The sequence below is a fragment of the Oncorhynchus mykiss genome, chromosome 3 (genome assembly GCF_057628025.1).
Source record: "Oncorhynchus mykiss isolate SJ-2025 chromosome 3, ASM5762802v1, whole genome shotgun sequence".
Taxonomy (NCBI): Eukaryota; Metazoa; Chordata; class Actinopteri; order Salmoniformes; family Salmonidae; genus Oncorhynchus; species Oncorhynchus mykiss.
The window spans coordinates 57,283,441-57,296,431 of NC_143024.1; the positions used below are offsets into that span (position 1 = coordinate 57,283,441).

The window sequence follows — 12,991 nt, forward strand, 5'->3', positions numbered from 1 at the left end:
CCTACTCAGTGACACCCACAGAACACAACTATGTAGAGTTTATACAATTATTAGCGTCTACATAGCTACATAGTTGTGTTCTGTGGGTGTCACTGATACCCCCATTTCATAGGTGCATAACCCATATGTTAGGCTGTACAGTGCAATATGAATGTCCAAAACACACAATAGACTGACTGTTGCATGTTTTCAACAGTTTTAGTTTCAATGGGATACTTTTATTTTGAAGGAGAGTCGAAGATTCCACTAGTGTTGCTCACGCTAATGTTGGTCACAACACACTGGTGAAAACACTTCCGCGAAATGTGACGAAAATTGGGTCATACGTTGCACCGCCCACGCAATATGGCGCCTCCTGACTGGTCGGTAACCCTCATTGCAACTGCATCATTTTGCAGCGTGTTATGTTTATGTCTTCGTTTTAGGCGCACAGGACGTACCATTTGGAAAAGCTTTTTTGGTCAAATAATGGCACGCACTGAGAAACCCCTGTTTCGGATCGCGTAAGTTGGTTGAAGCTTCAGTATTTTCCGAATCAAAATGTATTTTTCTCCATTGTCGTTTCTCACTTCTTACAAAATGAAGCGATGCTTCTGTTAGCTAGCGAACTAGTTACATCTGTCATTATTTTGCCTGCAAATAATGTAACTAATGAAAATAACTGAAATAACACAGGCTGTTACATTTTAGGTATACATTGTACACAAGAACCAAACTTGGTTACATGTACTACAAGAGGCAGATGAGGAAGGCACGCGAGCAGTTCCCCACTGGACATTCCAGAGCACAGCCCATGGAATTAAATGGTAACGTTAGCTGTGGTTCCAACAGGCTACTCATGTTTAGTCAGTTAATAATGTGAGCTAGCATAAAGATCAGTGCATCACTTACACGTCTCCTGTCACTCATCTATCTACAGGTATTAAAATCATGCCCATTTCAGTGCTGTCTGATAACTACAGCTACCTTGTCATTGACATGGCCTCGAGCGTTGCAGTGGTGGTAGACCCTGCAGACCCACAGACAGTTCAGGTGGGTGACGGGTCATGGTTATGCCTTCTTTGTAGATCTACTTTCTGACCATTTTAATACTCTCTCTTGAAATAGTTGGGGCACTATGACGACTATGTCGTGTAAACGTAACAAAGCATCTGGTGAGCTTGGCATTTCATCGGCCTATGCTACAGTGGACATTCAGTATATAAGTCAGCGTTCACAAGATAATTTGAGACACTGAGTGATTGCAACACAGAACAATACACTCTTAAATGTAAATATGGAGGAGCCTCTGAAAGGGCTGACTGTCATAATGCCTCATCTCATCTGTGGCACTTCCTCTTGGCCTCAATAAGACCCTCTTTGATTGGATGTAGCCGACTCTGGTGCCAGTCTGGCCTCTGTCCCATACACATACAATGATTGCTCAGTCTGGAGTAGGCCACACTGTGGTTTATGGTGTCCTCGATATATCCACAGCATGTTTCATATAAAAGTGCATGTTTCATGTAACATTTTCACCCCTATGACTTCAAACGTGTTATATTATCTCTAGTTAATATATATATATAATACAAACAGCACTTTTCAGTTCCAGTCTGTGTTTCGCCTCCATCTAGGTGTAGCCTATATCTAGTGCTTTAAAGTGGCGGGTTTCAGCCACGGTCGTGATAGGAATGTTTATACCCTGTCGACGATAATTGATGCCACTGTCTGTAATCGTTTTAGGCAGTCCTCGAGGAAGAAGGGGTGATGTTAGAAGCGATCCTCTGCACACACAAACACTGGTGAGAACCGAGAGCGTCATTACTTTGAATGCCAAAATTACTTGTAGATGGAGGATTAGATGAACTGGGTTGTAGGTGTCATACATATCAATGGGCCTGTTCAATATTTTGTCGTTGATGCGACATCCAAATGTTATAGGTCGGATTGCAGTGTGATATTATGTTGACATGTTCTGTGTTGTTAATCTACACACTTTTTATAGTGTGATATTAAGTAGCTGCTTTAAAAAAAAAATGTAATAGACATATTTTTGTTTTTATCCCTAGGGACCACAGTGGGGGTAACAAAGGACTTAAAAAGCTGTACAGCTCATGTCGTGTTTATGGAAATGCAACTGATAACATTCCTGGCCTCACACAGTAAGTCTAGGCTACAGTTGCGTAGTAAGTCGCGGTCTTATCTTTGACAGCTTTTCCGTTGCGTTTGGAATTTCAGCCTTCATCTTTCGTCATTATGTTCTCGTGAAAATTGTAGTTATGGCAAACATTATAGGGGAAATTGCATGTTATTTGCCCAATTCTGTGATTCAAAGTCATAGAGGAGATTGGTATGTATCATTGAAGATATTGATCCAGAGGGCAAACATGCATTTCACTTGCTAAACAGAATGTCACCAGTAGTTCCCATGGCACTGTCCGTTGATTTGTCTACTATGGATTTGTGGAGAATTATCTCCTCAGTCTCAGATTACATAAAATCAGAAAAGGTCAAATGATTCACTGTGACATCACAGCTTCTCACTATTATTGGCTTGTATTTAGCATGTTAATTAATAATTCATATTTCATATATCGTCAGTGCTAGACTTGGGATGGAAGAAGTACTGGAGGTGTCTTTTTCCTTTTTCAGATCTCTGGTTAGTCTCTTAACAGTTCTTACACATTTTCCACGACTTCTCCATGACTTTGAACCAAATTTTCACGGCGATTATTATAGCCTACATGAAAAAGTAAACATTATTGACACTGGAAAGCTACTGTGTCTGATCCCATGTAGACCTACCACCTCCTGCCGTTGTGCCCTTGATCAAGGCACTTATTCCCCCCATATAGAATTGCACTGTTAATCGCAAGTGGTCAACCCTCCATCTGGAGAGCTCCTGGGTGTGCAGGCCTGTCTTTTTCAACATTACAACCAAATACTTTTGTCTTTATAAAATTATTCCCTCATTCAATAAATCAGGGATCAAATTGATAAGGTAGGCTACTGTGAAGCAAGGTATCTAACTAGACATGCTTATATAAACTCAGCAAAAAAAGAAACATCCTTTTTCAGGACCCTGTCCTTCAAAGATAATTCGTAAAGATCCACATAACTTCAGATCTTCATTGTAAAGGGTTTAAACACTGTTTCCCATGCTTGTTCAATGAACCATAAACAATTAATGAACATGCACCTGTGGAACGGTCGTTAAGACACTAACAGCTTACAGACTGTAGCCAATTAAAGTCACAGTTATAAAAACTTAGGACCCTAAAAAGGCCTTTCTACTGACTCTGAAAAACATCAAAAGAAAGATGCCCAGGGTTCCCTGCTCATCTGTGTGAACGTGCCTTTGGCATGCTGCAAAGAGGCATGAGGACTGCAGATGTGGCCAGGGCAATAAATTGCAATGTCTGTACTGTGAGACGCCTAAGACAGAGCTACAGGGAGACGGGACGGACAGCTGATCGTCCTCACAGTGGCAGACCACGTGTAACGACACCTACACAGGATCGGTACATCCGAACATCACACCTGCAGGACAGGTACAGCATGGCAACAACAACTGCCCGAGTTACACCAGGAACGCACAATCCCTCCTTCAGTGCTCAGACTGTCCGCAATAGACTGAGAGAGGCTGGACTGAGGGCTTGTAGGCCTGTTGTAGGCAGGTCCTCACCAGATCATAGAAGGAATGAGTGTAACACTGAGGCCTGTACTCTGGAGCGGGATCGAGGTGGAGGGTTCGTCATGGTCTGGGACGGTGTGTAACAGCATCATCATCATTGCAGGCAATCTCAACGCTGTGCGTTACAGGGAAGACATCCTCCTCCCTTATGTGGTACCCTTCCTGCAGGCTCATCCTGAAATGACCCTCCAGCATGACAATGGGACCAGCCATACTGCTCGTTCTGTGCATGATTTCCTGCAAGACAGGAATGTCGGTGTTCTGCCATGGCCAGTGAAGAGCCCAGATCTCAATCCCATTGAGCACATCTGGGACCTGTTGGATTGGAGGGTGAGGGCTAGGGCCATTCCCCCCCAGAAATGTCTGGGAACTTGCAGGTGCCTTGGTGGAAGAGTGGGGTAACATCTCACAGCAAGAACTGGCAAATCTGGTGCAATCCATGAGGAGGAGATGCACTGCAGTACTTAATGCGGCTGGTGGCCACACCAGATACTGACTGTTACCTTTGATTTTGACCCCCCCCCCCCCCCTTTTGTTCAGGGACACATTATTCAAGTTATGTTAGTCACATGTCTGTGGAACTTGTTCAGTTTATGTCTCAGTTGTTGAACCTTATGTTCATACAAATATTTACACGTTAAGTTTGCTGAAAATAAACGCAGTTGACAGTGAGAGGACGTTTCTTTTTTTGCATAGTTTTATAAGGCTAAAATATTCCTGTTTCGGGGAAGATCTATGCACAGCAAGTTATTTGTCAATATGGCTATTTTGTGGGGAATATTTTTAACATTGCAATTACATGGCTACTGTTTAATAGAGGGGAATTCCAGCTTTCCAACTGCGCAGATTTACTTAGGCTACACCGTGCCGGTGGAAAGGCAACAACAACGTGAATGCTTAGTTAGCTATAGTTAATGTGTAGCAGTTATCTCGCTAGTTGTGTTTGTGAATTGGTGATCTATTTACTCTGTCATTATTTTACACCTGCTGCTGAAGTGTCACGCTCTCCCTCCTCGGGCAGCGGCCCGCTCGCACTGGCACTCGCAGCACCACAGACGCGCACTGAAAGGTCAATCCAATAATGGCTGATATGTCCTTTTCTTAATTGATTGATCATATTTAAGTGTGCTTTCCTGAATTACATTAACAACAATTAGGAAACTCATTTCCATGACTTTTCATGACCTTACAAACCCTCATTTGACAACTTGAAACAGCGCGTCATGCCATACAGGCTGGCACATGTTCAATATGTCTCAATCTTGGAACAGCCTACTGTCACGCTCAGATTCACAGACTAGCGGCAAATAAGCTTCTTCAACAAAGCGGAATCGGGTAATGAATGCCCAACCTCCATTGCTATTCAATGAAGATCCCGCCTTCATCAAACTTTTTTGCCTCTGTGTGTGAATCTGGGCCAGCGTCCTGTCCAGGGGATGTACTTGTGCGTCCAGCTGACTCACGCTACAGAAGACGTGCTCCTGTAAGCCGTTCCAATTCACACAAACCAAGGCTTGTGCAAGGCGACTTATTTGTACTTCGAAGCATCTCACTGTTATCTGAGTGGTGTGAAGAGGTAAGCAGTGGTGCGTGACTCTTAATATGCACATCAACTGTCCAGGTGGTCACATGAACTTATCTGATGACCGCCTGCATGAAGCCTATTGTCTTTTGCTTGGTTTTCCAGCCCACTGACAGACAAAGACTCCATAGACGTGGGCCGTATGCACTTCAAGGCACTGTTCACACCTGGACACACAGTGGGTCATATGATCTACCTCCTGGATGGTCGTACCATAGGAGCCCCCTCCAGCCTGTTCTCAGGTGACCTGGTGTTCCTCTCCGGATGCGGTAAGTCCAGCTCCAAAATCACCTCTGTAGTTAGTTATTTTTTGATGCACTTAGTGAGCAATGGGCACGTATTGAAAAGCAGGTTCACAGTTGTTCGGCTTCTGTAGCTGTAATGCACTGTGTTTGCTTTGAGTGTCATCCACTGCGTCGCGTGCGCGTATATAACTCGGTAATTGCGGCAGATCATCTATTTTGTCTGCAGGGAGGATGTTTGAAGGCAGTGCCTTAACAATGCTGTCGTCACTAGACACGGTCGGCTCCTTGAGTGATGAAACCCTCTTATGGCCTGGTAGGGAAATGACCTCCTCCTTGTCTGTTTGCATTAAGTGCAACTGTATGCATTAGAATGACAAACAAAATATTTCAGCACCAGTCCCTTCTGTAAGACTTGTATTGATGTCTGTGTTCCGTGTGCACGGACTTGTATTTCCCAGGCCATGAGTATGCAGAGGACAACCTGATGTTTGCTGCCGAGGTGGAGCCCCACAACGCAGCCAGGGAAAACAAGTACCAGTGGGTCCTACAACAGAGAGGTCAAAAGCTGTGTACGGTACGGAGAATAATCCATCCTCGTTGTTATTCCTTACTGGCATCAAATCCCGAAGGTAGTCACTATCCCAGGCTGTGTGGAAGAGAGGCTTGTCAAGGGGGGCCCACAGGACCGTCTTTGTCGGAATGCCTTTGCACTCTCTCCTCTCACTGAATGCTCCCGTCTTCGGCGGTACAACAGTCAGTGTATCTACTGTATCTATGCCGATCGTGTTAAACAGCGCAAATCAATTCTCATAACCTCATGTCTATGAAACTTTTATATGTAGGAGACTAGAAATAGCCCTACCATCAGTGATCGCATCCTCCTAGTGTCTGACGTTAGTGGATGCAGATTCCAACGGTGGAATGCATGCCAGACTAGAGCTGTGGGTGGGATTTTCATTTGGTCAGGAGGATAATACCCGGTCTTTGCTGTGGATTTGACTAATCTGAGCTGCTGGGATCAGGGTGTGGGTCTGATGCCTCTGCCCTCAGGGGATGCTTTACTAACAAGCAGGGTGTCTGTATGTTATGAAAATATGGCGGCGAACATTTTGACTGGCAGCATTTTATTCGACCGGACGTTTTGAGAAATGTACGGGATCCGTATGCATTGGGGGGCGTAACCTAATTAGGGCATCCACTAACGGTGCTCAGAATGCTAGAAATCGCATTTAGATTATGGTAGTTAAAACAGAACATGCAAGTTGAGAATGCAATGACGTGTGTCCTTACCGCGCACTTTGAAGATGTTAGAGCAACGGTCCACTTCCTTAGCCAGCAAGGCGAGTAAAGAACCGTCAAATCACTAGTCTATGTATGGACGGTGCGTGAGTTTCAAGTTTGGGGAAGCGCATAAAAATTAACCTTTTGTAATAAAGCATTCGATGCATCATTGTATTTGCCGATTTATGCGATGAGTAGATTGGATAGTCATCATTTAGGCTAATAATATAACTCGATCACTGTTCGCAAAAAAAAAAAACAAGGCATGGCTGAGCGTGTATAGCGGAGAGGTACGTTTCTTTCTTTGCGCGGGAAAAACACGTTTTAATGCAATTCTACAGCACTTTATATGACAGGAGACATTAGCAGAATTTTTTTTTTTTTGATACGACAAATTCCAGGTTAGCCTACTCTGCTGACACTGACAAGCAGATCAATCAAAACGACGTTGTCCATATAATAGGCCTATGAGAAGGGGAGACGCAAATAATATGACGTCTTGTCTAAACTGGAGGAGGAAATCATTGTCCTAAAAAAAAATAATTAAAAAATGTAAGTGGCATTGAGCCAACAGTGATAAAGAGTGAATATGTGCAGTGCGCACTCACCTGGTGATATGGCCGATGCTCTTCGCTAGTGCCAATAAGGTAGGCTATAGGCCTACTGTTGTTCGGGTCAATTAAATTGAGACTTTTGATAACTGAAAGACAGATTGGTCTTTTCATTGTCTTCTCTTTACAGCAAATAGCCATTTGCTTCACGGACAATTGAATTTTGACGTATTGCGATATGCCTGGCTGGGCCTCATTACTCAACAATCATGTATTTGGTATTTGCTGGGCGCACTGCATACATTGCGCTCTGTTTTTCCTTCCAACTGTTAAATAAAGGTTAAATAAATAAAAAAAACTGTAGGCAATACGATTTTAAAACAATCCACAACTTTTTTTTTGTAAGGGTGAGCTAATGATCCTCTGTTGCCAGGTCATACTTTAGTGGCCTATTTTGAATGACTTGATTTATTTCTGTATAGACAGGAGTAGGCTAATTAGGCTATATCAGTCTGGCAATTTAATTCAATGTACGTAGGCTCATAGGTGGCGTGTTCATAAGGCTATGTCAATCCACTACCCTCCATAGTAGAAAAGTTGACCTGTTCTATTGGTCAGCTTTTCGAGAAAGAAATAGCCCAAACAACAGACTCTGGGACAGTTGTGGGACGATGGATCCCAAATTCACAAAGCCAGTGGGTTCAGGCTACATTAAAAAAAACATTAAGAAGCAAATCAAATTGGTCACATGCAGATGTTAATGCGAGTGTAGCGAAATGCTTGTTCTTCTAGTTCCGACCATGCAGTAATATCTAACAAGTCATCTAACAATTTCACAACCACTACCTTATACACACAAGTGTAAAGGAATGAATGAATAAGAATATGTACATATAAATATATGGATGAGCGATGGCCGAGCAGCATAGGCAAGATACAGTAGATGGTATAGAGTACACTATATACATATGAGATGAGTAATGTAGGGTATGTAAACATTATATAAAATGGTATTGTTTTAAAGTAACTAGTGATACATTTATTGCATCCAATTTTTAATTATTAAAGTGGCTAGAGATTTGAGTCAGTATGTTGGCAACAGCCACTCAATGTTAGTGATGGCTGTTTAACAGTCTGATGGCCTTGAGATAGAAGCTGTTTTTCAGTCTCGGTCCCAGCTTTGATGCACCTGTATTGACCTCGGGTGGTTGGTGTCCTTGGTGATCTTTTTGGCCTTCCTGTGACATCGGGTGGTGTAGGTGTCTTGGAGGGCAGGTAGTTTGCTCCCGGTGATGCGTTGTGCAGACCTCACTACCCTCTGGAGAGCCTTGTGGTTGTGGGCGGAGCAGTTGCCGTACCAGGCAGTGATACAGGCTGACAGGATGCTCTCGATTGTGCATCTGTAAAAGTTTGAGGGTTTTTGGTGACAAGCCAAATTTCTTTCTGCCTCCTGAGGTTAAATAGGCATGTGGATGGACCATTTCAGTTTGTCCATGATGTGTACGCCGAGGAACTTAAGACTTTCCACCTTCTCCACTACTGTCCCGTCGATGTGGAAAGGGGGGTGCTCCCTCTGCTGTTTCCTGAAGTCCACGATCATCTCCTTTGTTTTGTTGACGTTGAGTGTGAGGTTGTTTTCCTGACACCACACTCCGAGGGCCCTCACCTCCTCCCTGTCGGCTGTCTCGTCGTTGTTGGTAATCAAGCCTACCAATGTAGTGTCATCTGCAAACTTGATGATTGAGTTGGAGGCGTGCATGGCCACGTAGTCATGGGTGAACAGGGAGTACACGAGAGGGCTGAGAACGCACCCTTGTGGGGCCCCAGTGTTGAGGATCAGCGGGGTGGAGATGTTGTTATCTACCCTCACCACCTGGGGGAGGCCCGTCAGCCAGCTGGTCTGCGCATGCTCTGAGGACGCGGCTAGGGATGCTGTTTGGGCCGGCAGCCTTGCGAGGGTTAACACGTTTTAAATGTTTTACTCATGTTGGCTGCGGTGAAGGAGAGACCGCAGGTTTTGGTAGCGGGTTTAGTTTGTCTGGGAGCAAGACAATGAATCTGGTGTAAGATCAGAATGTTTAGCCTAAAATGTTGCTCAACTATTATTTATTAACATTATTAACGCAGCAATTCGCACAAGGCAGTAGGCTATGGGCAAATGTGCATTTGGTTACCGGACAATGAAAGAAAGGTGAGAACACGAGAGAAGTAGGCTACTAGTTTCAATAGTTTATGGAAGTCTTTATAGAATAATTGCCTCCGGATATGGTCGGATTTTGCCAAGGCTACTCAGAAGCAAGGTCAAACTTGCCTCATTGTATGAAGTAAAATGTTCAGGTTTCAAACAATTAAGTAGCTATATGTTTTCAAAATGCATACTGCCTCCAGCTCATTGCAAAGTGTTGGTGACTCTCTTTAATTAGCAGTTGAGAAATAAAACTAGTAGCTCTTTTTAATTGTGGCCCAACAACTATTTTTAACACACAGTTGCATTTAGAATGGTTGCGCAATGATTGGGCATATAAAATCACTGTTTGACAGATTTTCCGTTCAAAGGCTCTGTGTCTGTGTTCGTGTGATAGATGAGATGCATAACGAATATACACAAGTGGCAATTTAATTCCACAAAAATATGCACATTTACGGCATATGGCGCAAATGTATTTCCATCAAATGGTATTTCCATCAATGAACAGGCTAAAAAGCGTTATTTCACAATGGGATTATTTTGGCAGATTTTTTGTTTTTGTTGCCCTGTTCCAATTTTATTGGCTTTTCAATTTTTTTGACGGCCAAAAGCCAGCTAACAAGTCACCCCCCCAGGTAGAAACCTATTGAGACTACCAGCTAGTGTAAAGGACGTCACGCTGCTTGCTTAGCCATTACCGCTTCCTCCTGATTCGGCTCACACTGAGGCTCAAACCCAGGACCTCTGCCTTGCCAGCACACGTGGCCACCCTCCTGAAGCGTCTTACCAATCGGGCCAGGCGTAAAGCTAGCTATCCGCTACCGCAAGTGGTGACCCTTCAGGCTGAGGAGTACGTTTTCCACATTCCCATGTGCTTACACGAGCATACCTCTTTTGTCTTTACATACAGCACATGCAGATAATTTATATCAAACCATTAACTGAAGAAACCTTTCAGACCTCTACTTGGAAAAGCTAAGGCAAAAACTACCTATAGTATGTTGAGTTGAGAGAATTACTATTACTCTTTTGTTCTTCATACATTGTTTCCATAATCATGTGGTTTCAGAGTCCCTCCACCATTGGAGAGGAAAAGGAGTACAACCCATTCCTGCGCATCCACTCCTCTGAGCTGCACCAGGCTTTGGGCCTCCAGCAGGACCAGGATGAGGACTGGACACTGTTCCGGGCTCGGGTCTTGGAGGAGCTGCGAAGGCGCAAGGATATTTACAAGGGCAGATAGCGATGAGAATACATTTGAACAAAATGCCTTGAGGTGAATTAAGCCAATTGGGAACTCTATATTGATGTAATGTGAGGTTCAAAATAAATACAGGCAGATGTCTTTTTTTTTTTCTTATTCTTTTTTTAAGAATGTCGTGTTCCGTTCCATTCCATGTTGGTTGTTCTGACCTTCCAGCTCTAATATTGCAGGTGACAAATATGAAACCCATTGCTTGAAATATGCAGACAGAAAAGTTTAATTCAGGACACTAGTTGTAGTATCTCACTGTAAAGTTGATCTTGTGTGTGTGATTCTAAAAGTTGACATGGTCAACAAATGTATTACTGTAATGCAGCAGTCTTTTCAAACAATTGTACCATTTCTGGTACTCAAACTAGACACGGCGTCTAAAAGACTTGTTTGCACATTCATGTTATTTGTTGTCAGATTTCATTAATATTGAACAATAAAGATCAAGGGATAGGTACTGTTAGTTAGCTGCTATTATAGGTTTGTTTTCTATTTGACACGCGGTGATAATAGGAGTAAACAGATTGATATTGGAAAACCTGCATTATGTTTTTTACGGTTAAATGACAAACTTCCGGCAGGTACATGGGTGTTAACTCAGTTTTACTGGACCATATTGATACCACTTCAGTCAATGGGCACATGTTTCTATCTTGTATTTTGGCTGAATTGATACTGTATCTCCACATTGTATGCTGTGATAAAATGATTAAGAATTGTTGCCATTTTATGATTTTTTTTCCCAAATGGCTGTAGATTAAGTTATTGTTATGTGCAGAAATGAATTAAAGAAACCCTCTAGTTTATAGGTGACTGCTGACTTCTGAAAAGTTTAATTTAATTTTTTATAACCACTTTTCTTGAACGTGTTACTTAACGAGTTAGATATCCTTTATACTGCACTGAAGGAGACGATTACAAGTCATCAGTAAGTTTGATATTTGGTAGAAGATTGAGACCGCTGGTTATTTGATGAAAATGAATTGGATTTTATTGCAATAAAGATTTTCAAATCAAATCCAAGTTTATTTGTCACATGCGCCGAATACAACCGGTGTAGACCTTACAGTGAAATGCTTACTTACAGGCTTTAACCAACAGTGCAAAAAAAGTGTTAGGTGAACAATAGGTAAGTAAAGAAATAAAACAACAGTAAAAAGATAGACTGTATAGTGAGGCTATAAAAGTAGTGAGGCTACATACAGACACCGGTTAGTCACGCTGATTGAGAGAGTATGTACATGTAGATATGGTTAAAGTGACTATGCATACAGTGCCTTGCGAAAGTATTCAGCCCCCTTGAACTTTGCGACCTTTTCCCACATTTCAGGCTTCAAACATAAAGATATAAAACTGTATTTTTTTGTGAAGAATCAACAACAAGTGGGACACAATCATGAAGTGGAACGACATTTATTGGATTTTTCAAACTTTTTTAACAAATCAAAAACTGAAAAAATGGGCGTGCAAAATTATTCAGCCCCCTTAAGTTAATACTTTGTAGCGCCACCTTTTGCTGCGATTACAGCTGTAAGTCGCTTGGGGTATGTCTCTATCAGTTTTGCACATCGAGAGACTGAAATTTTTTCCCATTCCTCCTTGCAAAACAGCTCGAGCTCAGTGAGGTTGGATGGAGAGCATTTGTGAACAGCAGTTTTCAGTTCTTTCCACAGATTCTCGATTGGATTCAGGTCTGGACTTTGACTTGGCCATTCTAACACCTGGATATGTTTATTTTTGAACCATTCCATTGTAGATTTTGCTTTATGTTTTGGATCATTGTCTTGTTGGAAGACAAATCTCTGTCCCAGTCTCAGGTCTTTTGCAGACTCCATCAGGTTTTCTTCCAGAATGGTCCTGTATTTGGCTCCATCCATCTTCCCATCAATTTTAACCATCTTCCCTGTCCCTGCTGAAGAAACGCAGGCCCAAACCATGATGCTGCCACCACCATGTTTGACAGTGGGGATGGTGTGTTCAGCTGTGTTGCTTTTACGCCAAACATAACGTTTTGCATTGTTGCCAAAAAGTTCAATTTTGGTTTCATCTGACCAGAGCACCTTCTTCCACATGTTTGGTGTGTCTCCCAGGTGGCTTGTGGCAAACTTTAAACAACACTTTTTATGGATATCTTTAAGAAATGGCTTTCTTCTTGCCACTCTTCCATAAAGGCCAGATTTGTGCAATATACGACTGATTGTTGTCCTATGGAC

The 12,991-nt window shown here is 42.6% G+C and overlaps 1 protein-coding gene across 2 annotated transcripts; it reads left to right on the plus strand.

Annotated features, from left to right (window-relative positions):
* Positions 1-277: 277 nt before the first annotated feature.
* On the plus strand, positions 278-11,796 carry pnkd (PNKD metallo-beta-lactamase domain containing). Of its 2 annotated transcripts, XM_021596994.3 has the most exons (9): positions 278-503; positions 691-806; positions 920-1,032; positions 1,726-1,784; positions 2,052-2,144; positions 5,364-5,527; positions 5,730-5,816; positions 5,962-6,077; positions 10,593-11,796. In XM_021596994.3, exons 1-9 carry the CDS (start codon positions 346-348, stop codon positions 10,764-10,766), a joined length of 1,080 nt encoding a protein of 359 aa, XP_021452669.1. In that variant the 5' UTR covers positions 278-345; the 3' UTR covers positions 10,767-11,796. The 2 variants fall into 2 exon arrangements, with proteins under 2 accessions (XP_021452669.1, XP_090085733.1); XM_090229607.1 differs by lacking the exons at positions 278-503; positions 691-806; positions 920-1,032; positions 1,726-1,784 and having other exon boundaries at positions 2,052-5,252.
* Positions 11,797-12,991: the final 1,195 nt, after the last annotated feature.

Bases quoted from the DNA above. Each gene is read 5' to 3' on its own strand.
- pnkd (XM_021596994.3), top strand. From the start codon at position 346: ATGGCGCCTCCTGACTGGTCGGTAACCCTCATTGCAACTGCATCATTT. The intron at 2,145-5,363 runs GTAAGTCTAGGC...TTGGTTTTCCAG, and splicing joins AACATTCCTGGCCTCACACA to CCCACTGACAGACAAAGACT. The intron at 6,078-10,592 runs GTACGGAGAATA...ATGTGGTTTCAG, and splicing joins GAGGTCAAAAGCTGTGTACG to AGTCCCTCCACCATTGGAGA.